The sequence below is a fragment of the Vidua chalybeata genome, chromosome 9 (assembly GCF_026979565.1).
Source record: "Vidua chalybeata isolate OUT-0048 chromosome 9, bVidCha1 merged haplotype, whole genome shotgun sequence".
Classification (NCBI taxonomy): Eukaryota; Metazoa; Chordata; class Aves; order Passeriformes; family Viduidae; genus Vidua; species Vidua chalybeata.
The window spans coordinates 22,543,632-22,570,074 of record NC_071538.1 but is presented as its reverse complement, the minus strand read 5'-3'; the positions used below and the strand labels follow the sequence as shown (position 1 = coordinate 22,570,074).

General features: G+C 38.9%; 1 protein-coding gene and 2 long non-coding RNA genes across 9 annotated transcripts in view; 1 reads left to right on the top strand and 2 right to left on the bottom strand.

The window, feature by feature from the left end:
• Positions 1-5,369: 5,369 nt before the first annotated feature.
• LOC128792028 (uncharacterized) lies at positions 5,370-15,118 on the bottom strand. 2 transcript variants are annotated; one of them, XR_008432286.1, is made up of 4 exons: positions 14,935-15,118; positions 11,606-11,871; positions 7,790-7,870; positions 5,370-6,551 (listed from the first exon to the last, which is right to left on the bottom strand). It is a non-coding gene; the product is annotated as an uncharacterized LOC128792028 (long non-coding RNA). The 2 variants fall into 2 exon arrangements; XR_008432285.1 differs by lacking the exon at positions 14,935-15,118 and having other exon boundaries at positions 11,606-12,337.
• Position 15,119: 1 nt separating this feature from the next.
• On the top strand, positions 15,120-26,300 carry LOC128792029 (uncharacterized). The gene is made up of 3 exons (XR_008432287.1): positions 15,120-15,213; positions 21,617-21,740; positions 26,214-26,300. It is a non-coding gene; the product is annotated as an uncharacterized LOC128792029 (long non-coding RNA).
• The window catches only part of PTBP2 (polypyrimidine tract binding protein 2), a 48,462-nt gene continuing 41,932 nt past the window's right edge, over positions 19,914-26,443 (bottom strand). For 2 of the 6 annotated variants that reach the window (XM_053950087.1, XM_053950091.1), the window contains 6 exons: positions 26,190-26,344; positions 24,735-24,768; positions 24,199-24,291; positions 23,595-23,811; positions 23,416-23,493; positions 19,914-23,280 (listed from right to left, as the gene is read on the bottom strand). In XM_053950087.1, coding sequence (XP_053806062.1) covers positions 23,148-23,280; positions 23,416-23,493; positions 23,595-23,811; positions 24,199-24,291; positions 24,735-24,768; positions 26,190-26,344 — 710 coding nt within the window. In that variant the 3' untranslated portion in view covers positions 19,914-23,147. The remainder of the gene's footprint in view (positions 23,281-23,415; positions 23,494-23,594; positions 23,812-24,198; positions 24,292-24,734; positions 24,769-26,189; positions 26,345-26,443) is intronic. The other 4 variants (XM_053950089.1, XM_053950092.1, XM_053950088.1 and 1 more) reach the window with 3 other exon arrangements.

Genomic DNA, 26,443 nt, shown 5'->3' with positions numbered 1-26,443 from the left:
TTTTTATCTCAACACAGTTCTTCAAGAATGGGGAAAAAAGGTGCAAACATGTTTCTATGAAGTAACTGGGGTCTGCTTTGCTTGGTTGTTTTTTGTTTTTTTTTTTAATTTCCTTGCAAAAATGTTGAATGCACCAAGTCTCCTAAAATGCAAAATAGTACAAACCTCAGATTGCCCTGGTAGGTTCAGGGTGCCTGTGGTTATTGCAATAATGCCTATCAATAAATTCACAGAGCACAAACCCAGTCCTTACAGGAGTTAGTGCAGACCACCCTGCCCCTTTGGAGACTTCTTACCCACAGGACTAATTTGTAGTATGTTAATTACCAGAACACTCATTAACACTGGGGTAAGTGCTGCTGACAGCCCTTTGGCCTGTCCGTGTGGCAGGAGCTCTCCAGCCACAGAGAGAAACACAACTTTCCCAGGCACCGTGCTGGGAAAGGCTGGGAGAAGATCAGAGAAAAGAATGAGAAACAATTCTTACCTTAACTTGCTGCACTGGTTGTTGTGAACGTGTGGAATGTGTTATGGAGCTTTGTTTACCAAAGGATGGTTTCTTAATTAGCCAGTGGTGATGGTGTTTTGAGAAAAGAACCAATCAATTACACTTGTAGTGAACTAGTCTATAAGAGCAATGGGTTTCTTAATAAAGATTATTGATCAGCCCTCTGAAATACTGGAGTCTATGCCGATTATTACCCGGCTGGGGACCTGTTGCCATGATATTGGCCAAGGTCTGGTGAGGAATCAAGGGATCAGTTCTTGGCTGCCCTTGCTCAAGACAGGCCATGTTTTACAGCTGAACTCCGTGCCCCAGGGCAGAGGAGCAGGAGGCTGTTGCCATGCAGGAATGGGAGCTGAGCCCTGCTGAGTGCTCCGTGTGCCCAGCACTGCCTGGCTCCCCTTCAGCCACACCAGAGAAGCCCTCCTGACCAGTTCAGACAACAGCAGCAAGGGTGCTGGGCAAACCAGCACAGCTCCAGAAGGGGCCACTTTGAGTCCACACCTCAAACTTTGCTGCACTGGAAACTGAAAACTGCTACTTTGGGTCAGAATTACTACTGGATGAAAATGGCTTTGTAAACCGTTTTGTTGAGAAAGCTACAGAGAACAGACTAGCAGGGTAAGTTCTGGGGAATAAGGGTGAAAATATTTTTCAGAGAACATTTTCACAAACTCAAAGGTTGTCTCTGGGTAATAGGCTGGAGCTTTGTTTCTACAAATGTATTTATATGTAAGGTTTCATGAAGCCTGGAAGACAGAAATCTGTACTGGAAAACACTGTCTCTGTAAAAAGGCTTCTTAAGACAAGATAGAAAAAATGTTCCACACAGGGATCTATACAGGCAGATATTTTGAAGTGTTAATTCTTAAAAGTGCCATAGCCTTCTCCTTCTATGCATAATATTTTTAATACAAAGTATTTAAAAGCTTTTAAATACCGAGTACTTTCCCTGAAAGGTACTCAGATGTGCAAGTAGAATGGAAGTCTGAGGAGTTCTGTTACATCATATCATATAATATCTATGCATTCCTTTTCCTTTCTTCTACCTATTCTACACAGGAACCTTTCTGAATATAATAGGAGTAAAGGTAATTATTTTGATTTGTGCTGTCTCATTTGTGAGCCTTTTTGTATTACTTTATCAGGCTGACTCTTTCATAATGAGGTTGTGATATAAAAGCATTCTTCATTTCAAAAATAAATCACACATTATTAATTCTGCATGTTAATTTGATGGTCAGTGTTGATAACTATGTAAGTATATTTTCTAAAAAATAAAAAATGCATTAATCCCAGTTTTCCAACTTATTTCTAAATACTTACTGTATTTGACATTTGGAGCTACATACTTACAACCAGTTACTCTTCACTATTATGTTTATTGATTGAAATGCCATTCATTTTTGTGCAGCTAAAAGAAATGTGTCTTTTGTGCAGCTAAAAGGAATGTGCCTGTTTTTGTTTATTAAGATGTTGCAAGCAGGAATTTCACTTCATTTTAAAAAGCTCAGAGAAAAGCTTTCCTTGCATTTACTTCATATATACACTGCTTGAAATTCTGAAGAGAAATATTATAGAATGCACTCATTCACCTCCATTTAGTTTCTATGAGCATAATGGCTTCTGCAATCCTCTTTGCCAGTAGTTATCCAGTGGTTTACACACTCTACACACATGTGCATAAACTGTAATACTAACCTTAAAATGCATAAATAAAAGATTAATTGAAGAAGAGCGAAACAAGGAATTCAGGAAGGTTAGAGAATTGTAGAATGCAGCTCTTTATTCCAACCAACCCATTAGGATTTCTAACTTGAAACCAATCACAGTCTCTTTAATTGCTATGGCTAAATAGGATTCATTCCCCTCTAGTGATTGAGAGGGAGGATATAAGACTTCTACTGCTACTAGATAACAAAGCAGATTGAAGTTCAAATTGCATGGCTCATACTCACTGATAATATGCAGCCAAGAGATCATTAAAAAAAAAAAGATGTATTTTAAATGTTATAGCAGAACTTCCCTCAAGAAGAAGATATCACAGTTAAGAAATAATAAAGAATTCTTCTGGAACATCATTAGAGATAGGGAGAGAGATGGGTTCAGATATGGTAAGAAAAAGCAAAGGAGCAGAGTGACAAAGGTCCCCAAAACTGAAGATAAGACCTACAACTTGATGCTGCAAAAACCCAGACAGATATTAAACCCAGGAAATTATTAGCTCAAACCAATAAGCTTCTGTATTTTACTGCCATAGAAAAATTTCTGTGTACATCAAAATGATCAAAGGAAGAGAATTGCAGGAGTGGAGGCTGAGGGATGCCCAGTGCCTCATAACCAAGAAGTTCTGAGGCAGCAGCAGCAGCAGTGTTGGGGCTCAGAGCACTCCCCCAGCAGGACCCTCCTGGGCACACACCAACAAACTGAGCCCCAGAGAAGTTCTGAAATCACTTGGCCACCACCATAAAACCCTTACTTGACAAAGAGCACTGGCATATAATGGGATAAATAACACTAAATAAGAACTGTTTGAATGCTAATATTGCTTTAGCTTCAGAGGGATAAAGCAATAGCCATAACTGAGTTAGAAATGGATTGTGCTGTTTATTTGTCTATATCCACATTAGCTGTTGTGCACCACTATTGAAGATTCTTCTTAACCTGCTTTCTGATGCTCAAGTTTAACCACAGTGAAGGAGACAAATGATTGTCAATTCCTGATCCTTTGGGAAGATATTTAAGTTAGCATAAATTCCTTGTGATCCATCCACAATTTATTAGAAGTTGGAAATGAGTGTTGCACATCTTCCTCCATTTGCTCTATCTTCTGCCAGCTGTATAAGGACTCAATAAAAGAGTCATTCATCCTCTTTTGTCAACCAATAGTTCTCTAGTCTCTAGCTATAAATGAACAGCACAATAAATTAAATGTTTGACAGGGAAGATGTATAGCTTCACAACACTCTGTTTTTAAGGAGAAAGCATTGAAACCCAGAGTTCCAGTTGTGCTATTGATTACTGGAAAAAAATGTGTTTAAATAAAGATTAAAGAACATTTCTTTTTCACCTAACCCTGGAAATTATTCTAATTCACAATCAGGAGAAACAACAAGAAAATGAGAGACAATAACTTAAAATTAGGGTGCAAATCCAGGTGGTGCTTCACACACAAAGACATTTTTTTCATAATTAAAAGGAAGGCTATTGATAGCTGAAATGGAAAAGATACCTTTGGAAAACAGAACAAAGAAGAGAGCTTCTCTTGCCTTGCTGTCAAAAGTCACTAAATGAAGTCAGAAAGAGTGGAGAAAAACAGTTACCTCCAGAGATGACTTAACTCCCTATCTCTGCCAGAAACCTCTCTTGACACAGGTAGTGTTGAGCTGCTTATCTCTGATGACTAATTTTGAGACTACGGTAGATGACTGGTTCAGATGAGATGCCTAATATTTAGGCAGCTAAATTTAGGGGAGATGAATCACACTGAAGAGCTTGCTTAGCTGCTGTTAACAATCAATAGCAAGGCAAGTTTTATTTGACTGGTGCACTACGAATGGCAAAGTGGCCATTTTAACAACTCAGCCATGCTACTGTCACGCTGTAACATGCTGTACCCAAAGCTGCAAGCACTGAGCTGTTTCCAACACTGCAGGATGCCTCTAATCCGGGCTAAGCACAGCTTTCTGTATTTATCATCTGAGATAAATTGCAGCCCAGGAAGCCACAGATGTGGGCAGCTTGACTGGGTTGTTAGAATGGGTTTCAGACAAGCAAGAGAAGGAAATTTTATGGTTTAATCATTAAAACCACTAAAGGTATAGAGTCCAACATGCATTGGGAGGAACTTTTATCCACGGTGGATATATGGACCTGCTCCTGTGAAACTGCTGTACCCTTACCTCTGTGGGTAAGAAACAGCAGTACACACAGCAGCTGGGAGAGGGGTGGCAAGAGCTGGCACTCAGGAATGAGCTACAATTCCAGGAATCAGGAAAACCTCTACACTGTAGTTCCCTGTCAGCCTTTAGGGGGACTTCAGCACTACTGGAAAAATCCTGCTCTACATTTCAATGTCTTGAGGAAGACAGGCCCAGACTGAGGGTAATGTCCTTTTCGGTGAGCATCAGCAAATCCATATTAGACCAAGATCACAAGTGCACAAAAGATAACTACCCCCAACAGGGCAGCACAGGGATGTCTTTTGTAGATAAAAAAGTCTGTTATTTCCATGTCCATCTTTTCTTGACATATGAACTTTCAGCTTCCAGTGCTGTGTGAAATAACTGCAATTTTCCTTCAAGCACCTATTAACAGTGATGAGCTGACAGATGGGAAGCACGTGATCAGCCCACTCAACTTTCTTCATACCTGCCAAAACAATGATGCTACAGAATGAAACCTGCTCTCATCTTTGGATATTTTCTGAGAAGCTGGTGTGAAAACTTTTGGAACATCTGTAAAGTAATAGGAGAATCAGTAGCAAACAATTTGTGAGGTGTCAGCCCGACATTTGTTTCAGATAGTACATAAATAATAGAGATAACAGGAAAGTAGATGTTTTCTGCAATTTAAAGTTTATGCAAAGCGTAATTTCTAAGAAACTTTCCTCTCCCAACAATTCACTAATCTGTCTGTAGGAGGCAATTTTCAAGTACTTCCCACACATAGACACAAAGATTACAGGGCTATCTCTCTCTACTGCAAACCTGAGGCTCCTTTCTATTGAGCACGTTTTTCTTGTAAAAGGAACTACAAAAGACTGAGTAATTCTCTGTTTTAAAAACAGCTTTTTAATCAATTTAGTTATCTGACTGGAAGGAGTAACAGAAAAAGAAAACATCTCAGCCCGAGTTAACTTCTCCACCAACCACAATTTTTTCAAAAGTTCTCTCTGACAACAAGACTCAGACTCCCATCCTGACAAATCCCGAACTCCCACAATCAGCTGGAATTTAGGGGCAGACCTTAGACTGGGTTGCATGGGCACAGAAAGGTGTGCCACGTGAACACTAAAGGTTTTACTTATTCCTCACTCTAAATACGAATTGAAATATCTCAGTTTAAGGTCAATGCAAACCATGCCATCAACAGGCCATGCCCTGTTTGCACAGGTGGATCAGGTGGTGGATACCATTCAGCTGAAGTGGAGAAGAGCTCTGGGCAAGGGGGGTGCCCTGGGCTAAGCTGCATGTTTGTCTTGCAAGTGAAGCAGCCTGGTGAGTGCTCACCTGGGTGCCTTGGTGCCACATTTCAGATGTAGGGGGGAAGCCCTAAAGCTCACCTCCTCCAAGTTCACCTGTATCCTTCCTGCTCTTACTCTGTATTACCTAAAGAATTATTGTCTTAGAGTCATTTCAGTCAGAAAACACTGATGCATCACCAAGAAAATATATTAATCCTTCAGAGCAGGAGTCTTCACAATGCCCCCAAAGGGTTTTTTTTGTAATCAGTTAGCAACAGGGGACACTAATATCTGCCTGTTTCTACACTGCCCCACAATTCATGCAGTATGGTCCTTGTTCTGAACCCATCAGATACAATAAATTGGCCAAAGGCCCTACCCTCACAAAAGAAATCCTATGCCAGATGGACAACATGCAGACCAGGAGCCAATTCTGTGGTGCTTGCATGGCCTCAAATGCATTCACTGCTCAATCTCTTCAGCACCTGGTGCATCTGATGGCCTCGAGACATGAGAGCCTGAAGTTTAGAATGAGGTTCATCCAAAGTCTTCAGACCACTGGCAATTAAAATGCATAAAAAGTGTTCCAGAAAACCCAGTGCCAGCTGCTCCTAGGTTTGTTATTGGAAATACTGAGGTTTCTTAGACAGAATCTGGTTACCTCTCTAGGTAAACCATCTCCTGTTATCCTCCTAGGACATGGTGTTCATATCCACGTGCTCTTCAGGAGAATGCAGGACCGGGTGCCAGGTGGCCAGGGATTCATCTGAACAGCATCACTGGGCCTCAGGAGCTTGTTTGGTGGCAAGATGACAAACAGTTGGTAGGATGTGTGTAACGAGAATGACAACAGTGAGATTCCTGGGAAAAAACAGAGAAAACTGGGTGTTTGCTGCAATCCAGGGGTCACTGCAAGCTGCTGGTGGCGTCTCTGTCTGTACAAGTGGGGTTAAGAGCCACACAGGTGTGCCACATGTGCTGTTTAAAGGTATCATCAGTGTTTCAAGAAGAACTCTTAAAAGTTCTTAAAAGATAACACTTCTTAAAAGATAACATAATACCATTAACCACCATCTCATGTCCTGCAATAGTAACCAAGCTATTTTTCCCTGATGCAGAGCCTGGAAATCACAGTAAAAAGAAAAATCACGATTTAGAAATGGAATCCTAAAAGATTGCTCTCTTGAAGAGAGCTCAGTAAACCTCTCTAAATTAGTTTCTGAATAGCTCTAAATTAACTTCTATTCAGGACTAGATTAAGGCAGGCTAGGTTCAAAGATGCCTTATGAGAGAAAGCCACCAAATGATCCTGTAATCATCCAAATAATCCACCTGGGACAGTCAGAATGACTGAGAGTATAGCTCAGGCCCTTCCTCTCTCTCAGGAGCACTGCCCAGGTCTGATCTCTCGTCTGAAGAAGGGAGATAAGCTCTGGTGGACACATGGGCGAGGCCGATGGCACTGTGACACTCCCCAGCCTCTCTTGCTATTTCAAGCTGCTGCTCTGACTCTGGTAGGCACCACGAAATGTGCTGCAGCTTCAGGCTCTGGGGAGGCAGAGGCAGCTCAAGCAGTGTCAAACAGAGGCTACATTTCTGACATCTGCTTATTTATTGCTTGAGACACAGCGGCACCATATGCAATTGCACTGGAAGCAAATTAAAAAAAAAAAAAAAAGCCTGTAATCTGGTAATTCCTTAATGGCTTGTTCAAGATTTCCAGAGCATCAGTGCTGTTTTTAAGAAGAACTAGCATCACTTTCATCTGAACTCCCAAATAATTAGATTATGTTCACTCCAGAATATTCATTTTATATTCAACTTTACAAGTTTTTTGCTATATATCTTGCAGCTCTTACATATGGAGGTGATTCCTGCAGTTTGCAGTAAAATAGAGAGTTTTGCATACCCTGCCATACCTCTACCCGTTATTTGACCTTGTTTTATCTGTCTTACCCTCACACAAAACAAACAATCTGCCTCCAATGACTTTTTCCCCCACTGGTGCCAGTTTTGCTGATTTCTGTGCCCCAGGCTGGCATTTCTGATATATTTTCCTAGGCAATCCCAGCCTGATGTGGGATGACTGACAGGGTTACCTGGCTGCTGTTGGCCTTGCCAGACTGTTCCCCAGCAGAGACAGTTTTCAAAGATGAGGCCTGATCCCACTTCCTTGAGTCCTATAATTTCATTATTCAGAAGCAGTGGTAAATATATTGAAAAGACATCATAACTGTCAGCTCTTTGAAACAAGATTCACTTTTAAATTGAAGTGGTAATTTCAAGTATCATATCATGTGCCTAGGATTTGACTTAAGGAAACTCCACACTGTACATTCTAGTTCTTCTGCATAAAAAATGGACACCTCTACTGCACCATTTAAATCATGGGGGACTAACAATTGTGATTAATGGCTGATATTAGAAAATCTTCAACTTTAAAAAGGATTAAGGCAATACCTTACCCTCACAGTAAACTGCCTTGGCATAAAAAGCATCCTGACTTGTTAATATTTACACACTGACAGGAAAATTTGAAATGCTAATAGGTGGTCAGAACCTGCAGAAATTCAAACATTTTCATGAAAATGTGCTGTAATTCCAGTTGTTTTTTTTTTTTTTTTTTTTTTTTTTTTTTTTTTTTTTTGTCAAGTGCCTTTTGCTAAAACCATTTCCTGTTTTGAGTATGAATCACAGAATGTGCTGATTTGGAAGGGACCCACAGGGCCATCGAGTCCAACTCCTGGCCTTGCATGGGACCCCTCCACAAGTCACACCCTGTGCCTGACAGTGCTGTCAAACAGCTTCTTGACCTCTGCCAGGCTGCTGCGTGACCACTTCCCTGGGGAGCCTGTTCCAGTGCCCAGACATCCTCTGGGTGAAGAACCTTTTCCTGATATCCAACCTAAATCTCCCAAGACACAACTTCAGTCCATTCCCTCAGGTCCGGTCACTGTCACCACGGAGAAGAGATGAGTGTCTGCCCCTCCTCTTCCCCTCACAAGGAAGTTGTAACTGCAGTGAGGTCTTCCCTCAGTCTCCTTTTTTCCATGCTGACAGACCAAGTGACCTCAGCCACTCCTCATACAGTTTCCTTTCTGGAGCCTTCACCATCCTTGTTGCCCTCCTTTGGACCCTCTCTAACAGCTCAATGTCTTTTTTCTATCGTGGCACCCAGAACTGCCCCCAGCACTTGAGGTGAGGCCACCCCAGCTCAGAGCAGAGTGGGACTATCCCCTCCCTTGCCTGGCTGGCCATGCTGTCCCTGATGTCCCCAGGATAGGGACGTCCCTCCTGCCAGGCCACTGCTGGCTCATGTTCAACTTTCCCTTGACCAGGTCCCCCAGGCCCCTTTCTGTGGCCCTTTCTGCTGTCCAGCCTCTCATTCCCCAGTCTGTCTGTACATCCAGGGTTGCCCCATCCCAGGTGCTGAGCCCAGCACTTTCCCTTGTAGAACTTCCTATGGCTGGTGATTGCCCAGCCCTCTCTCTGCAGGGCCTCCCTGCCTTCAATGGAGTCAACAGGAACCAATCTTGGGCATAAGGGAAGACTGAACAACTTCTTCCTTTTACACTGACACCAGCTGTAAATATCTTAAAGCAAGAAAATCACCAAAGGAAAGCATCATGCACTTGGAACTTGTGTTTCTCTCGTGCTTGCACAATGATCATCTCAGTCTCTGTGAATTTTCTGCTGTTTCTTGCTCTGGGTTTTTGTTTAATTTTGAACAATTCTTTCTGGGAACCTGAGATCTATACCACGGCAGTTGATTATTCTTTTCAGATGGTTTCCTTCACTAACATCCTGAGACTTAATTCTTGTTACAGTCCTCTCCCTACCCTGAGGAGCAAATTTCCTATTGACCAATACTCAGCTCAATTCTGATTATAATTGTAAAGGCACTGCACTGAGATTAAACCTCCTACTTCCACATCTCATGCACAGCAATCTGAGAGGGTTATTAAAATAGACTCCCTTCTGATCATCTCTGTAGACGTTTTAATCTTACATTTAGTGTTTTTATATCCAAACCTTGTTCCTTACACACAGGGGGAAGGGAATTAATTGAATTGGGTGGGAGGTTGATTTGGTGGAGTCCATTGGAACTGAGCTAAAGTATCTCTCATCTATTGAAAAGCATTTACCCTGAATTCTAACAAAATAAGCCCATTTTTAAACTGCTCACTTCAAGGGGAAGAGTGGGAATTGTTTGTGCTCTGTCTTTCCCCTCTATTGTTTCTATTATTTTTCTTAAAAGCAACACAGGCACCTGGGAAAAGATGATACAGCTGCAGTATATGAAGTGGAGCGTGGTTGGGTTTTTTTCCCTGCTAATGTTATTTCTAGTACAGAAATGTGAGAGGCTTTTCAGTGGACTCAGGGGATGAGAATGGGCTGAAGGAGGCAGTGAGGTAGGCAGTTAACACTACTTCATTTTCTCTCTCTGCCCACTGCATGAAAGCAAACGGCCTGGTGCCTGGGCTCACTTGCTGATTTTCTCATGTCTTCTCATTTATATGTAAAGGACAGAATAAGTAGCAACAGTAGGAAAAAGCATCTGCCTAAAGCCTCTAGTCAAGATGTTAGTGCACAATGCAAACTGGAGCTTCCCTGCTAGGACCATGAAACTTTCCATAAACCCCAGTGCCTCCCAGAACACAAGGTGCTGTAAAGAACAGACTACAGGGTTTGCTTTGGAAAAGACAAGGATCATGAATTCTGAGCACATGGGGTGTGCTGCTAGGTTTACTCTCATGACCTGTCAGCATCTGTGGAAAGATGTGCTCATCAGGAATGAATCAGGATTTGCATGAATCAAGGAGATGAGGATGTGCAGGTGTCCCATATCCCGCACTGACACTGCGCATCTTTAGCAAGAAGGCAGAATATTTGCCTTGAAGGTCAGAGATGAGGACCAGCACTAATACTATACACAGGGATACTCATGTGTCTGGACCCCAAGTCTGCAGGCAAGGCTCAGAAAGAGATCTGTTAAATCTCAATATCCTTCTACCTCTTTCAATAACATAAACATGACACAAGAGCACAGTACTTTAACATAACATTGACAGCGAGCTCAAAATCTCCTCTGCTTTTCTGGGCCATGTTAGGACTAATTAAATACAAGCCTTTAAAGAAAGTCTGGGTGCTTGCAATCCAACTAGAAATCCTGGGAGACAAGACCTTATTTTCTGCTGTGCTTCAGTGGTTGGTTCAGTGTGAACAGCATCAAATGCTGAAGCACAAGAGGCCCCTGGAATCAAAGTTCTCTCTAGCAAGGAACAAGGAGTCACAAGTTCTTGCATAACTTCAGGAACATCAGCAGTTCTGTAGCCTCTTGTTCTTCCAAATGTTAAAGCACTCCTTACTTTTATTCAACCTCCTCACTATTTTCAATTAATTGCTTTTATTTACCAGATTTTACATTTGTTAATCTGATCAATATCAAATTAACCTCACCTTCAAGGTCATTAGAGAACATGCTGAAAGAAACTGTTTTAAGAAAACCCTGAGAGCAGCACGTACATTTTCCCTGCTCAACACTAGCAATCACCCTTTCTCTCGTCAATTGATCCTTTCTCATTACTAGCCCTTCCTTTAGTACAGCAGTAGATTTTGTGATCTAAAAACCCAAACTAAATAGCAATTCTGCCATATCCCGTAAGTATCTTTCCTGAGAAACAGGCCCATACAGATGGAAAGGGATTAGGTCAGAACTATAAAAAAAAACCCTCTTATTTTGCTTTGCACATCAATAAAATGGAAAGCTCTGGAGTGTGTTTAAAAGCGCTGCTACCACCATTATAATTATCCAGCAAGATTTAAAGTCTGATTTCAACCTGTACATACATCCATAGAAAACACATCCTCAACATTCCCACCCCTCATTTCAGCATTAAGACTGTCACCGTTACCTGGACATCTTGCTGGTAAATCTTGTGATGTCCTGAGCAGACAGTCTTGCTCAAGTCCCCCATTGCACAGTCTCTGATGAACTTGTAGGTGAGGTCTCCTGGGCCAGTGCTCCATACACAGGACGTGACGGATGAAGATGGTACGTCACAAGGCAGCGCTCTCTGTGCTTACAATCATTGAGTCCTCCCAAGGTCAGTTGTGGCTGGAGAAGACAAGGAGTTCCTGAAACTGCTCCCAAACCCAAGAGTTCCCAGCGTGCTCACACCTGCAGAGGGCCACAAAGAGCATTTGGGTGCTGGGTTTGCCACAGCACCATTACACCTCCAACGAGCAAAGGGAGCCCAAAGCGAGAGCGGGGGGATCATTCTCAGGGGAAGGGTGGTGCACAAGGACAAGGAGGCAGCAACATCAGGGGAATAAGCTACAAGGATGCAATGCTGGATGGAGAACAGATCAGGAGAGCAGCTTTCAATACCAATCAATGTAAACAATGCAAATGCTCCAAACTTGGGGCGGGTGGTGCGATGACAGGCAGGTGTTAAGGTAGAGAAAAGAAAAACATTAATTTCATTTAAGGCTTGGTGTATCTAGGCTGAGATAAATTGAAAATGGAAAAGGAGACATGATAGAGCAAGAGAGAAGAGACATGCAAAGTTTTAGAAAAGAGTAAACCAGATCTAGCAGAACTTTTTCTTTTTTTAATTCAATTTTCTATCTGCTTTGACTCTAAAGAACAGAGCTATTTATACACTTCAGAAATTTAGTACAAGATCTACAGATACCTTTGCAGCATGTAATCAGCTGTAAGAATGACACTGCTTATCACCTTTACACTGTCATTACATATAAACAGAAATATTCCAGTCTATTTCTCAAGAACCTCCCTTATTACAGCTTCTTAAAATAATCCCATAGTACTGAATCAATTTGGTAAAACACCTTTATTTTTGGCTCACTTTCTATGACATCCTGATCTGTGTTAATATACATGGCAATTATGTTCTAAGTAGGAATGCCACAATATTTTACTGTATTCATTACTACATAAATATGTAGATTTATGTGCATGGCTCATAAGTAGTAAATATTACCATTATCTGTCACCATAAAGCAGTAAAACCCTGGCTCATGAAGCAACTTTTCTTTTTGTCTTTCTCCTCTTATAGTACAGTGATGAGGCAAAAATCAGAAGTGTTTATTTGAGAATTCTTACAGCCTTTACAACATAGATGACACCTCAAAGTCAAAGAGAAGCTTTGCTTTAAGGAACTTATGGCATCCATCATTTAAAAGCAAACATAATTCTAAGCATGATTAATAAGGAACTAACACATTGTTTCAAAAGAGCATGTCTGGAAACAGAACAAGAAAATCCCACCCAGATAATAACCAGAGACTTCAAAAGAGCTGTGCCTGGTGAATCCTGCTTGGACCTAAAGCAGCAATGATAGAAACACAACAAAAGAGGCATGATAGGCAAAAGGTAGGGAAAAAAAGCACAACCCCCCCCAAAAAAACCTATGCAAAATAAACAGCATCCCAGAGATCATTAATCCATAATTACAAGTATTTTTTTTTCCTTTTTCACTGTGAAAATGAAAAGAGAAGAAGTTGTTAAATAGTGTTACTTAAGCAAAACATTTCACATAGCCCATGAAGCTGATGTAATCCACTTATTTGGCAGTGTGTGGCAGACCATTTCATAAGCTGCTGTTATAAAGTGATGTGTTTATTATGTTAATTTATGGTGCAACTCTGTGTAATATACAGTATGTTAGTAATTATTAATGTCTAGAAACTAAAGAGATTCATACGGGCACTTAGGTCAATAACTATCAAGGTATTTATTATCTGAAGTCCTAAAGTAATTCAGTATTTCCACCTGTATCTAAAATCTATGACAGTTCCAGCCTTTAGGGCTGGAAAAACTATCTCAGCTAAAATGTTCAAAATATGAGACTTTGTTACATTTTAGCTGATATTTGACTTCTGTTGAAGCAGGCAGAGTTGTTTTTTCCCCTCCTCCCAGGAGTATGCTCCATCTCCTTTAGTATTTCTGTAACCGTTCAGTGACCAGGTTCAGTCCACCAAAGGGCAAAAACTAACATCAAAAAGGGGAGAGGGAGAAGACAAGGCAGAAGTTTGACTTTTTTGGTAGGGATGCTGTCAGTTTAGCAGGTTGAATCATGCAGATGAAGGGCAAGAAGACAGGCATCAGAGCTGGCAGAAGACCGCAAGCAAGAATGGCAGGAGCAGAACTAACCCCTTGAATAGCAGCAAGCCTTAAGAACAGCCCAGCTGTAAAGTGAAAGCACTTCCTGAACAATTCCTGGCTACTTCTTGCAGTGCAAGAGGAGCATTTGGCACTCCCATCCTTGACAGCCATGTCAACCAAGGGATAGGAGAGAGAAATAGGTTACATTATTAGTACCAATATATTTAAAGTTATGTGTCTGGTGTGTGTAGCTAAATCTTTCATCACATTTTGTACAAGGAATCAGGCAGCTGTACATATTAAACTTCTAAAATCCAGTTGCAATTTTGCAAGCATTAAGTATCTTAAAACCAAATTTGGAACAAAGCTGACATCCAAAATATTTGAAACTTGTAACTGTTCCATCTTCCTTACTGCTTGAAATGATTGCAAAAGAAGGTGCTTAAATGCTAACAAGTGTAAGGTATTTTGACACTTTAACACATCTTAAATTGCCAAACATAGAAGAATAAGGAAGTTTGTAAGAAACCTGATAACTCAGATAAATCAACCAGTTTTAAACATCAGCTCTTTACCAGCAGAAGGAGTTGTTAATTTCTCTGAACAATAGAGTGGTGGCAAACAGGCATTCTGTTTCCTGACAGAGAAAGGCAACTTGATATATACGTTCTTACTCAACAGGAGATTTTGTACTATAGATTAAGGCAGCCCAAAGATCAGAGCAGTATTTATGACAATTATTAATATGTAAAAGTGAAATCTCAGCTACATTCAGTGTTTTACATTATTTCCAGTTTTAAGTGAATCACACCTGGCCTCACAGTGACACACAGCTCATCTGCTTAGTGCTGCTTCACAGATTAAAAAAAAAAAACCTTAAAACACTGCAACTTAAAAACTTGCAAATTCATTTTTGAAATTGGAAAAGAAAGAAAAAGCAGTCTTATAAAAAGGAGTGCAAGGATATAGTCTGAAACCAACTGAGAGAGGGTACAACTTCAGGAGACATTCCCCGCAGTAGCCACCTTTCACATAGTGTGTGCAGAGGAAGCTTTTGGCTACTTCTCTCATCTCTAGGGAGCTGAAGTTCTTGTGTAGCAATTCAGTATTTACAGGATTTGTCCTCAGTTTCATTTTCTTTGCATACTCAGTCCCTACATCTGGATGAACTTTCTCTTCTCCCTAGGAACATGGTTTTGGCAGGGCAGATGTCTGCACAAGAGAAGATCTTGGCATTCAGTGGCAGTTGCCTAGATACCACCTTCTAAGTTCCAGAAGCCTGGACTTGTTTTTTCCAGGACAGAAAACGAATGCCTATTGTACCAAGTGGTAATCCTCCTGCAAGTTCACCAACTTCTACATTGACTACTATTAAGTTCTGCTAAAATAAATGTAAGTAACATTTACTACAGAAATACACAATAGGGGACTAAAAAATATAACTTTTTAATTACAAAAGCATTATTCCAATTATTATTGGAACATTAGGTTCCAAATATAATTTTTAAAAAATTATGCATTTTAAGAGCTTCTCTTGGAGTGTTACAAGGATGTTGGTTACTCAGGATTCAAGCAGGTTGCTAAATCCTAAGTGAAGCTGAAATGAATATAACTTTCAATATCGAATGACATCTTATGAGGCAACTTTCTCAAAACAGAGTGAAGGGTTCCCAGATTTTTCTAGGGCTACTCAGTGTCTTAATCCAAGGGCCTGAAGTGCAGAGAGCCCTAATCTCACTCGACGGAACTCACCCCAAAAGTTCTGAAATCATGGGTGCAACCGGCTGTTGTTACCTAAGGATCTCAGAAGTGCTGAAGAGTCCTACGAACACTGATCTGCAAGGCCTGAATTCCTAGGAACCTAACAGCTGCAGCAGATAACCAGGTTTTGCTTCAAGTGTGAGGGTTTGCTGAGGGAAGTTTAGGGTTTGTACTGCTGTCCAGGCACACCAAAGCACAAGATATTTCCTTTCCAGTACATCTGTCTGGAAGCTTACCAAGCAGTTCTAAGCCCAGCAGGCAGCTGGATAACTGCTCCCAGCATAGGAAGAATCTTTGTACCTTTAGCTATGCAGGAGTATAGAATGTATGTTGTTTGAAATCACCCTGGAAAAAAGCTATGTTTTACAGAATTCCCATCTTCAGAAATTGAGGAAGCTGCTGTGGACTGAAAAACGATGTGTATGTTTCGGATCAGCAAAAATCCAAGTTTTTAATGGGCTCAAAACTTGCAAAAGCTGAAATTAGAAATTAAATTAAATGTGGAATCCCTTTCCTTAGGGCAACTTATTCAGAAGATCTGTGTAAAAATTTATAGATCATAGCTTATACAAACCAACAGTCTACATTCCTGTAAAAAAGTTTAGATACTTTACCTGTATGCTTTGAAAAGCAAACAACTTTTAAAGATTTCCAGGTATCCTTAAGAAAATCGCAAATAAATATTAATATTGATCACTTGCATTGTACAGACTTTTTTTTTTGCTGAGCAACTCCAGTCACTTGACAGCACATGCCTTGGTGGACCAAAACTTGCTGTACATGTGCTCAAGCAAGGTATGGCACCTGCAGGAAAAAACCGATTTAGAGTTCACCCACAGCAGTGCAGAAGTGCTTGGTGTTACCATTCTCTAATTAAAAGAATAATTTTTTCAGTTGTGACAGGATGGTGCCACAAACACCTCTGTTTATAAGAAGTATTTTGAGTGAAGAGCCACCAATAGTAAAAGGTTATCTACTATTAACCAGGTCTTTTAATGTAACTACTCTTGAAAGAAGATGAGGTTTAGCTCCATCTTCCATCTAAAACGAACTTGAAAATGACTACTTTCTAAAAACAAAAGCAGACTTTTAAATTGCAGCAAAAGATTTAGGTCAAGGTTATTTTTTCCTTTAAGTCTAGGAGCAGTGATACAGACTGAGGAGGTTATGTGACTCCTGCCATCAGAGTTTAAACAAGTTAGACACACTTCTGCACAAAATGGTTGAGGTCAACCAAAATTTGCTTAAGAATTGGAAAATGGCAACCTCTAGTTTATTTTCTGTAATCAACAGGAAAATCTCCCTCTCTCTAAAAAGAGAGGATAAAAGGGAAAGCCCCCTCATTTTGAAAGATAAACATTCACAAAAAGCTTACTCAAGTTATCAAAGTCAATACCTGAAGGTTAATGTTTAGACAACAAAGCACAGCATGATGAAAGGAGTACTTTGTTGACACAGCACCAGGACTCTTCACTAGCTGAGGATTGCCAGTGTTTTAGCATGGAAAGTCTGGTATCCCACCACATGCAATAAATCACTGGTGCTTGTCAGATGCAGCTGCCAAGAAAACTTTCTTGCTTCAGAAAAGAACAGACCAGTCCAGCATGATTTCAGCTGAGATCTTCAAAGAGTGTTGATGCTGTCAGAGATAAGCCCCGGGCATTAGGGACCTAGGGGGAATAGGGTTAGCCCAAAGGACTCTGGTGTAACCTGCCATGGAATACAGACAGACAGAAATTTTAGTTTATATTTTTCATCAAAAAAATGCCAGTCCTCACGTGTCACTTGATGACTCCTCTAACAAATCTCTTCCTGGATCCCACTAGCTCACTTTATCTAGCTCTTTGGCCAGCCATCAGTGTCAATCATCCTAAACTACGCTGACATGTAGCCTAACCTAGAGGCTTCAGGCTTTCAGTCTTGCTGGCTTCCAGGGATGATAAGTACTCATCCTAGGAAAACCAGCTTCCACAGCAGTCTGCAGGCAAGTGCTAAGCTCTGACATTCTTGTACCTGTTGAGCTGAAGTGAAAATACATCACATTTAGTTCATAAGGTTGGACTACTTTTTTTCAGACTAGTTTGTAAAATACCCCTACAGAATTATTCAGCCAACATGTCTCACTTTGTCAATACTTTTTCACATCTATTTATGCATGAAACAACTGAAAACAAGCTACTGAAACACCCTCAACGCTCCTCTGTCCAACACTCAGCTCCTCCTGCAAAATATCCCTTCCCTTTCACTTCTCGTGTCCTGTACCCAGCATCCCCAGGCCCCACCACGCTGGCTACCTCATTAAGAGGGAGAGAGGCAGGTCCGTGCCTGTTTGAGAGGTCCCAGCAAACAACAAGGCACCTGATCCTCCCTTCCCTCGCCCACAGGACTGAACGCAAGGACTTGGACCTAGCAACCCAATTAAGCACGAGGATAATGCCTTCCTACTGGAGACCTTCATCCCCTCTGCCTGCCAGGAAGGCAAGCAAAGGGTACAGGCATGACAAGGAAGAGACAGGGGTTATCTCAGGAACAGCACATTCACACAGAGATGATGCAATTACACATGCCTCATTTCCCAGTGAAACCGGGCTAAAACTCATAAAACATGTAGAATTCTCACGTAATAGGAGTGCTAGTTTCAGCTAGATTTCTTGAGACATTTAAGTCAATCTGCATTTAGTTCACATTTTTCCCAAGGAAAAAAAAGTTCTTCACTTTTCCTTTGTTGCCTGCCTGCAGAACTAATCAAGAAAGAATAGATTTTAAACACTACATGCTGTAAACTGTGAAAGGAAAAAAACAAAGCAACGTAACCATCTTCCAAATTTAGTTTGTTGATCAGAGGAAAACTCACTCAATTCAGAAAACAACAACAGATATAGCAAGCTGTAACATTTTTTTAAGGTGAAGCAGGAACTCACCAATCTCATTTTGTTAACCATCCTCAAAGACCAAACACATGCACTGGAGAGAATTTTAAACCTCAAAATACTCAGATTATGTGATACTAAATAAATCATTACGTTAAAGGAAAAAATAAGGTAAAGAAATTCTTTAAAGCTGCATTATCGTGGCTTATAATTCCACAGCAAGGCAGGAACTTTGTCACTGGCTCTAGCAAGCCAATGCACTAACAGAATAATTATTGGTTTGTCATTCCCTATAGCTAAGATTACTGCAGTCTACTGACTGACTAACTTTACCAAGACCCATTAAGTAGAAAATACCATGCCAAATCCTATATATTCTTTCTTCTTATCCTCTGTGTGGCTGGAATCACACTAGTAGGCTGCAGCTACTCGGCTGCCCAAGAAACCAGGAAGGTAAGAAATATTGCAGATGTCCATATATATATATATATATATATATATATATATATATATATATATATATATGAAAAAAAAAATATATATATCCCTTTCTATACACACCAGAACTACAAGACATTGGGTATTCTGCATAATTATTTAAAAGAAAATTTGTTCACCACAGCAAAACTGAATTTCAGGTTGTCTCCGAGTCTGGAACAGAAGAACAACTTCAGCCTCATCCCTACCTAATGCAGTCCAACATTTTGAGCAGCCTTGCTCACTGTAACACATTTGATATTAGGAAAACCATTTCTTGAGATGGGACTTGATTGGATTTAAATTCCCGTTGGCAAAAAAACCCCACAATTCTTTTTCTAATATTTTGACAGAAGTACATGTTACCTAAGCACAGAATTAGACAAATTATCTGGAGTAAACTAGAGTTTGAAATCACAGTGCCTTAAATCCTTCAGACAGCAGGATCTTATTAATCTTGTCATGCTGCAAGATACTAGAAAACATAAGGAAACTTACAAAAAAATAAAAAAAACTGTTTTTGTAAAACAGCTTATAAAACAAATTCTTAATGTAAAACATTAAAAATGGCAAGCTACAAATAGTTGTGTGAACTGTTATTCCTGCAGGGCAAAGGTGCCTTTCGTAACACGTTAAATCACAATATACAGAAATACTTCTAAGTGTACTCACTTAGCTTTGAGGTTTTCCCCCAGTTAGAATGCTATAAGGTTTTGGTTTATTTCACTTACATACCGTATTTGCCACTCAACATTACCTGATCAAAGATAATTTTTGGACTTCTCCAACCAATTTAATTGCTCCACCAGAGAAAAATGTAAAGATTCACAAAGAAATAAAAATCAGCAACTGCCCTCTGACAAAATACCAGAATTATTTTAAAAATCTGAAATTGAGTTCAGAGAATCACCATGCCTAGGGTAAAGTTTTACTAACAATCTGAAAACTCACATTCCATGGAGTGTAAGAAGTTATTCATGAATGTTATTTTTAGTAAAATTTTAATAAAAGTGATGCTTTTCACATTCTGAAGAGCTAAAAATACAGAAACTTATTTACATTTTATAACAACAAAAATGTACAAATTGCTATACAAAATGCATTACCATCTCATGAAAAACAAGTTTTTGAAAGTTCTAGGAGTTAGGACATTCATTACTAAGTCTGTATTTTCTGAAGAGATACCACTTTAAAGACTAAGTATCCATAAGTGATTTTCTTCAGACTAATAAAAAATGTTTTCATGACAATTATGACTGTCATTACTTTTAATGTTGGCTGATACAAATATAACCTCATAATAAAAGCTGCTGAATTTATAGCAAGTCAAAGCCAATATATACTCTTTCCCTTGAGATTTTTGCCACAGAAATTTTCAAAATGAGAAAAGTATAGAAACATCTTTCTACGGAAATAAGCCTGGCAAGAAGAATGTAAGCTACCCTTTTATAAACCCCTATATTTGTACATAATCAGACAGTGCAGATGTTTACAGTTGTTTCAAAATTACACATATGGCAATCACTGTATGCTATCTGATACACATTTTAGAGTGGAAATAATTCAGCACAAGCTGAACACACAGAATGACAAGTTTCAAGTCACATTTCTAGTTGAAACACGCAAGCACATTCTGATACACAAAAGGAAATCTGACACTTTTATTTTAGAAAAATATGGGACATCATATTGTACAGGTGAAAAATGTAACAGATCAGGTCGGTCAGACCCTTAACTACTGCTTAAATCACTGGAAATAGTCACATCTGTGTGTTTGGGTGCTCGAGTTGTAAAAGGATGCTGATTCACAAACTTTGAGTATGGATGAATAGGATTCTTTCAGCACTTCAGACAGGGTGATCACTGCAATACCTGGAGGATAACTTAAATCATGTATTGGGTGTAATTCTGATTAAATGCATTTTATTTAACCTATTAATGCAAGCCCCTACGTTATACTACGACCTTCAAAAGCTGATAGCTATTTACTGATTTGAAAGCCACCCAAAGGAAGACATCAGCTCACAAAGTATTCTGACATCAATGTACCTACAGTGGTCCTACTGGAAAGTGACTGAAAAATGCTTTGATTTGAACGCTGACAGCTTTTACCAAATGCCTCAGGATCATTCAGTTACTCTTAAAAGGCAACTGTGTAAAATCCTATTTCTAACTGAAAGGGAAAAAAAAACCCACAACAATCAGTTCAAAGTAATAAGCAGAAAAACTACTGAAGTGCCCAAACTGTTCTAATATTCATTTGAACCCATGACTGAAAAGGTGAAGTATCCTGTTCTCAGATATGTATGGTCCACAGATCTCAAGTGGAATCCTTTGTTACTTTGACCCATGAGTGTACTGTATGATTAGTAGAAAATCTTTAGCACACACAAAAAAAATGAAAGATGAAACTTGCAGCAAGAGAGCATGGCAAACCTGAGAGATCTATTAGTGCATAAATCTGCTTAAAAACTAAAAAGATAGAAAGAGAGAGCTAACAAACTACAATAAAAGTTATGTCTTTAAAGCAGTAAGTTGTAACAGGGTGGGAAATGTTTAATTTGCACATATACCTGCAAAGGGGTCACTATCTGAAAATAAAGAGTTGGTATTTTTCACAGCATCAGATTTATGGTAAAAAGCCATAAATAGTCGTTTTTAATATTATGCTTTTCCCACCCTGGCAGAGAACATGAATTTAGAAGCACAGTAGAAGTGAAAAACAAAGAAGAGAAGAGATAGAAAGCAGCAGAGAAAGACAGAAAAGGTGAATACAGAGCTACAGAAGTGTTTATTGAGCATGCTACAGAGGTAAGCAGAGTACACACAAAATGAAATTAAACAACCATCAAACCTCCCAACTTTGTTAGAAAATTAATTTTTAATTGTGCCACTTCCAAACTATACTGAATTTTACAATTCTAAAGATGTAAAAACTCAACTAATAGAAAATATACATGACCTTTTTTTTTCTACATAGATAACAGAATCTATGAATCTTGAAACTAAGTACATCAATTTCAAAAAGTATTGGTCATTTAAACAGAATCAAGGTAACAGTTCGGACTGTCAGTGAACTGCTTTCAAATTAACTGGATCTGCAGATTCTGAGCCATGTTTATAGTAAAGTCAGATCAATTTCTAAATACAAAATATTTTGAAGATATTTATTAAAACTGAATATTACAATGCAAGGTAAATTAAGACTAAAGGCACATAAACTTTGGTCCCACCTGGTTGTCAGTTTTAGAAAACTGCCACAAAATTTCCTGCAAGCATTTGCAGCAAACTTTCTTCATCATTGAAAAATACATGCACCATTTCCTGAACTAGCTTGACCAGTCTGTACATGCTCAGAAATCCACAACCATATTCCATATCTTAATTACAAACTAAAGATGGCAATATATATTGAAATGCACGTAAGTCATGTCAACTTCAAAAACATCTACGAAAAATATTCAGCCACAAACAAGACATTACTTAGTGCTGACATTTATATGATACATCCCACAAGAGTGTGTACAAAAAGGTTAAGATTCCACAATGCTTTTCACGTAGGGCTCAAAGTCACAGAAGTCACTTTTTGTCCTTTAAGAAATTAATATTCTGTACCTTGTTAATTTTAACTAATGCCTACATTCATAACTGAATCTAGACCAGAACAATGAAATACAAAAGGCTTTTTTTAAAAAAGAACACATAGCAAAAAGTAGCAAAAATCAAAATAATTTTACTCTTTCAGCATAATTCATCTTATCCAATTAAAAAGAAAAATAAGTGACAAGCCAGCAGATAAAGAAATCTATCAAGCAGGAGAAAATAAAAACTTAACCTTTTTACACACCCCTGCCTAAACATATTTAAATTATCATGTAACAATGTGCCCCAGACAACCAAATTTGCTTTTTACTAGTTATGCAATTCCAGCAGTACTAATTTTCCTTTTTAAGGCACGTACGTCAACTAAGTTGAAAAAATGTGGTATTAACTTGAAATCTTCTAAACAAAACAATGGTTTATCTAAACAACAGTTGAACAGTTGAAAAGCAGTTAACATCACTGCCTTTTTTTTAATTACTTTTTTAAAAACAATCGAGGAATGGTAACAGCATGAAAAAAAAAAACAGAAGACAAACTCTGGTCCCCACTTTCCTGAACAGTCAAAAGGTGACAACACCAAACAATGCAATACACCTTCATTCTCTATCTGCCTTTTTAAATAGTTGACTTGGAGAAAGAAACTCTCAGATGGTGACTTTCTCCCAGATTGTAATTGTGAAGATCAATCAAAGCCTGAATAGCTTCTTCTACTGTTGACATCTGAAGAAGTGCCATCTTGTGATCTCTTCTGAAACAAAATAATGGAATTAGGAACTTGAACACTACAGGGGTTGCTCCTAATGTTTGCTATTTGATATATACTTTTTCTTAAGATGTGCTGCAGAACTCTTTTTTTAGAGCTATGTGCAGAAAAGCTACTTACTGAAAAAATTTAAATGCTTTCACAGTGCCTCCAGTGTTAGCAAACAATGTGCGTAGATCCTCTTCTGCTACTGATGGTCTAGAGACAGGAAGAAAATAAGCATAAGCAGGAAATATTAGTCAGTTCAGAGAGCTGTGATTCACACAAATATTACCAGATTACTGACAGTGAACACTTACGGAATATTGGACAGATGAAGTGTTGCAGAAGGAGGGAATATATTTTGGAAGTTTTTTGAACCAGGTTTCTTGAAGCGGTGCAAAGGTGAATTACCAAAATCTTTAGTCAGCCCTTGGTCATCAAGTCCCTCTCGAGGTAGTTGTACTGACTGATGTTTAGAAAGGGTAACCCGAATAATCTTTCCATACATTTTTTGTCCATTAAGATGGCTCATGGCTGAAAAAGACAAGTTTACTCAACTGAGTGCTACTTTTCAACAGCTTGTGGTACATCACACATGCAAAGAAGAAAAACACTCAAGTAAATCAAAGGGTCAGTGTGCTAAAGGACTAGAATCAAGAACTAGGTCTGCAGACTCTTTGTCAATATTTAATTTTATTCAGGGATCATCATATTTGATTCAGCTGTTGAATTCATTTAGGGTATTCACTTAAGTGCAGACCTTCTGGAACACAAGTGCATGCAAAAAGATTTTGGATCTGGTGGATAACCAAGATAAGAGACAGCCTGACAAATATAAACACATTTAGTTCACCTGATCTTACACAGCCTAATTTCCAAGTACTTAGACTAATGGGAATATAAGCAGAAAACTAATCTTACCCAGCTGTGACTGGTTTCCATCAGCCATCTGTATAAGAGCACTATCTTTCTTATTGTATAAAATCTTCACACGCTGCACATCACCATAAACACCTTTTCAAAGTCAAAAGTAACCCAAAAGAAAAAGTTCATTTTAAAACCAGCAACCTAAGTAATATATTTTGACATATCAATGGAACATTCAGACAGCAACAAGATCACTCGCTCAAACTCAACACACTCACAAATGAATAAAGGAGATAAAGATTTTGAATAGTGAATTTTGAAAAGAATAATTTCTGATAAACCCTCAAAGCTATGTGAATGATATAAAATTAAAGACCATGCAAAATATATTAGCATGCATTAAAAGAAAATCTGTGTCTATGGAGAGATTTAAACAGCAAAAGAAAAATAGCAAAAGATTTACTATTCAATTTTAAGCCAAAGTGCTAGCTACAAATAAGAATTAAGGTGAAACAAAAAAACCAACCAAACAAAAACCATAAAAACAAAACCAAACCAATAATAAAAGTATAGTGCTAACAATAACATACCGAAGAGGGTAAACAGACTTTGGGGCGTAACCATCTTTAGAAGGAGAGAAGAGCAAGCAGCGTAAGACAAGAAGAGAGAAGAGTCGAGGAAGAGCGGAGATGAACAGATCATCCATAACGAAGGGTGGTTCCCGCAGAATGGTGAGGTGGTCATGGATCATGGTTTCAAGGCGGTTAATTGGGGCAAGTTGGTCCGAGGAACATTTTGTTCAAGCACAGAAGCATGAACATAGGGAATGAAGACAGGGAACGTAGACAAAGACGAGGAGAAGGGTAAGACAGGGAAGGGCATGGGAATTTGGGTAAAGACAAGGAAAGGGAAGTTGAACACACAGGGAAAAGGATGAAATGGGGGAGGGAATACAGCAATGCAGAAGAAAAAAAAATAAGGAAGTGGGGAACAAAAAAAAAATAAAATATAGGTCAGTACATAGGAAATGTAGGAATTTGGTCAGAAAATGGTTGGTTTATGTACTGTACAAGAAAAACTGAGCAAAATGTAGTCACCCAAGACAAATATGGGTAAAGTACATTCATATCAAGAGTAAACTACAGCATTTCATCTCAACATGAAAATAAATTAAAAAAAGCATGCAATAGAAATTTTAAAATTTAAACTTTAACTGCGTAAGCATGGCTGGTTATGAAATGCAGGCAAAATATCTTTCAAAATGGCACTCTGATCTGAAACATTTTAACATGCAAGACTGTGGATGACAAAATAGTACTAGATGATAAAAAAAGCTTAATGATTTACAGTGACAGAGGCCAGTTAAAAATGGAACAGCTAGACTGATACAAACTTCCCACATTTCATACCAGCTTTCACAGCCATCAAAATAAATGTAAAGGACAGTAAAAATGCAAAACTAAATTAATCCCTTTAGATTTCTGAGTTAGCAAGAAAGATACAGTTAAGGTGAAAATGCTTTGCCACTACTTTTTTTTTTTTTTTTTTAAAGACAAATGAGTAACTGCAAAGAAAAAAAATTACTAAGAGAGACTGGAAGAGTGCCTCGTCAAGATCTTTGGGAGAACCTTCAAAGAAAAATGTGTTAGAGTAGTTCACATAAATTAAGACTCAAAAATGTGAGATACAAGCATGAAATGAAACAGCAAACAATTAGAAACAAAACAGAAATTCTAGTTTATGTGATTACAGTTACAAAAGAAAGAATAGTTGGTATTCAAACATGAAGAAGTTACTAAATTATTCTTAGAAAAAGTAGGTAGCTGACTGTCAAAGGATATTTTAAGTTGTTAGCTACCTAGGAACAAAAATGTATTTAACAATGGCTTTAAAATAAACTTTGGGGATTATTAAAAAAACAGCAAAAATACTTTGAGCTTAAAATCCAAATGTAAGAGGCCAAATGCAAAGAAATTATAAAATACTGACAAATGAAGTGTGACTAAAGAGGGGGGGGAAAAAAAAAGTAAAATTGTTTCACTTACCTCTTCATTTAAATTGCTAACCAGGAGGACTGTATTGCCACCAGCTGAAACTCCAGGCATTCCCACACGGCCAGCAGCAGCAGCTGCAGCTGCAGCAGCAGCATTTGGAATAGCCAAAGGACTCAGAGCTCCTGGAACAGCTGCAACAGGAAGCCCTAATTTTAAAATAAAGCATATTTTACGAAACACACACAAGTCATTTTAAATACAAAGTTCCTATATCAGCACTAAGGCTGTATACACCACTCTACACA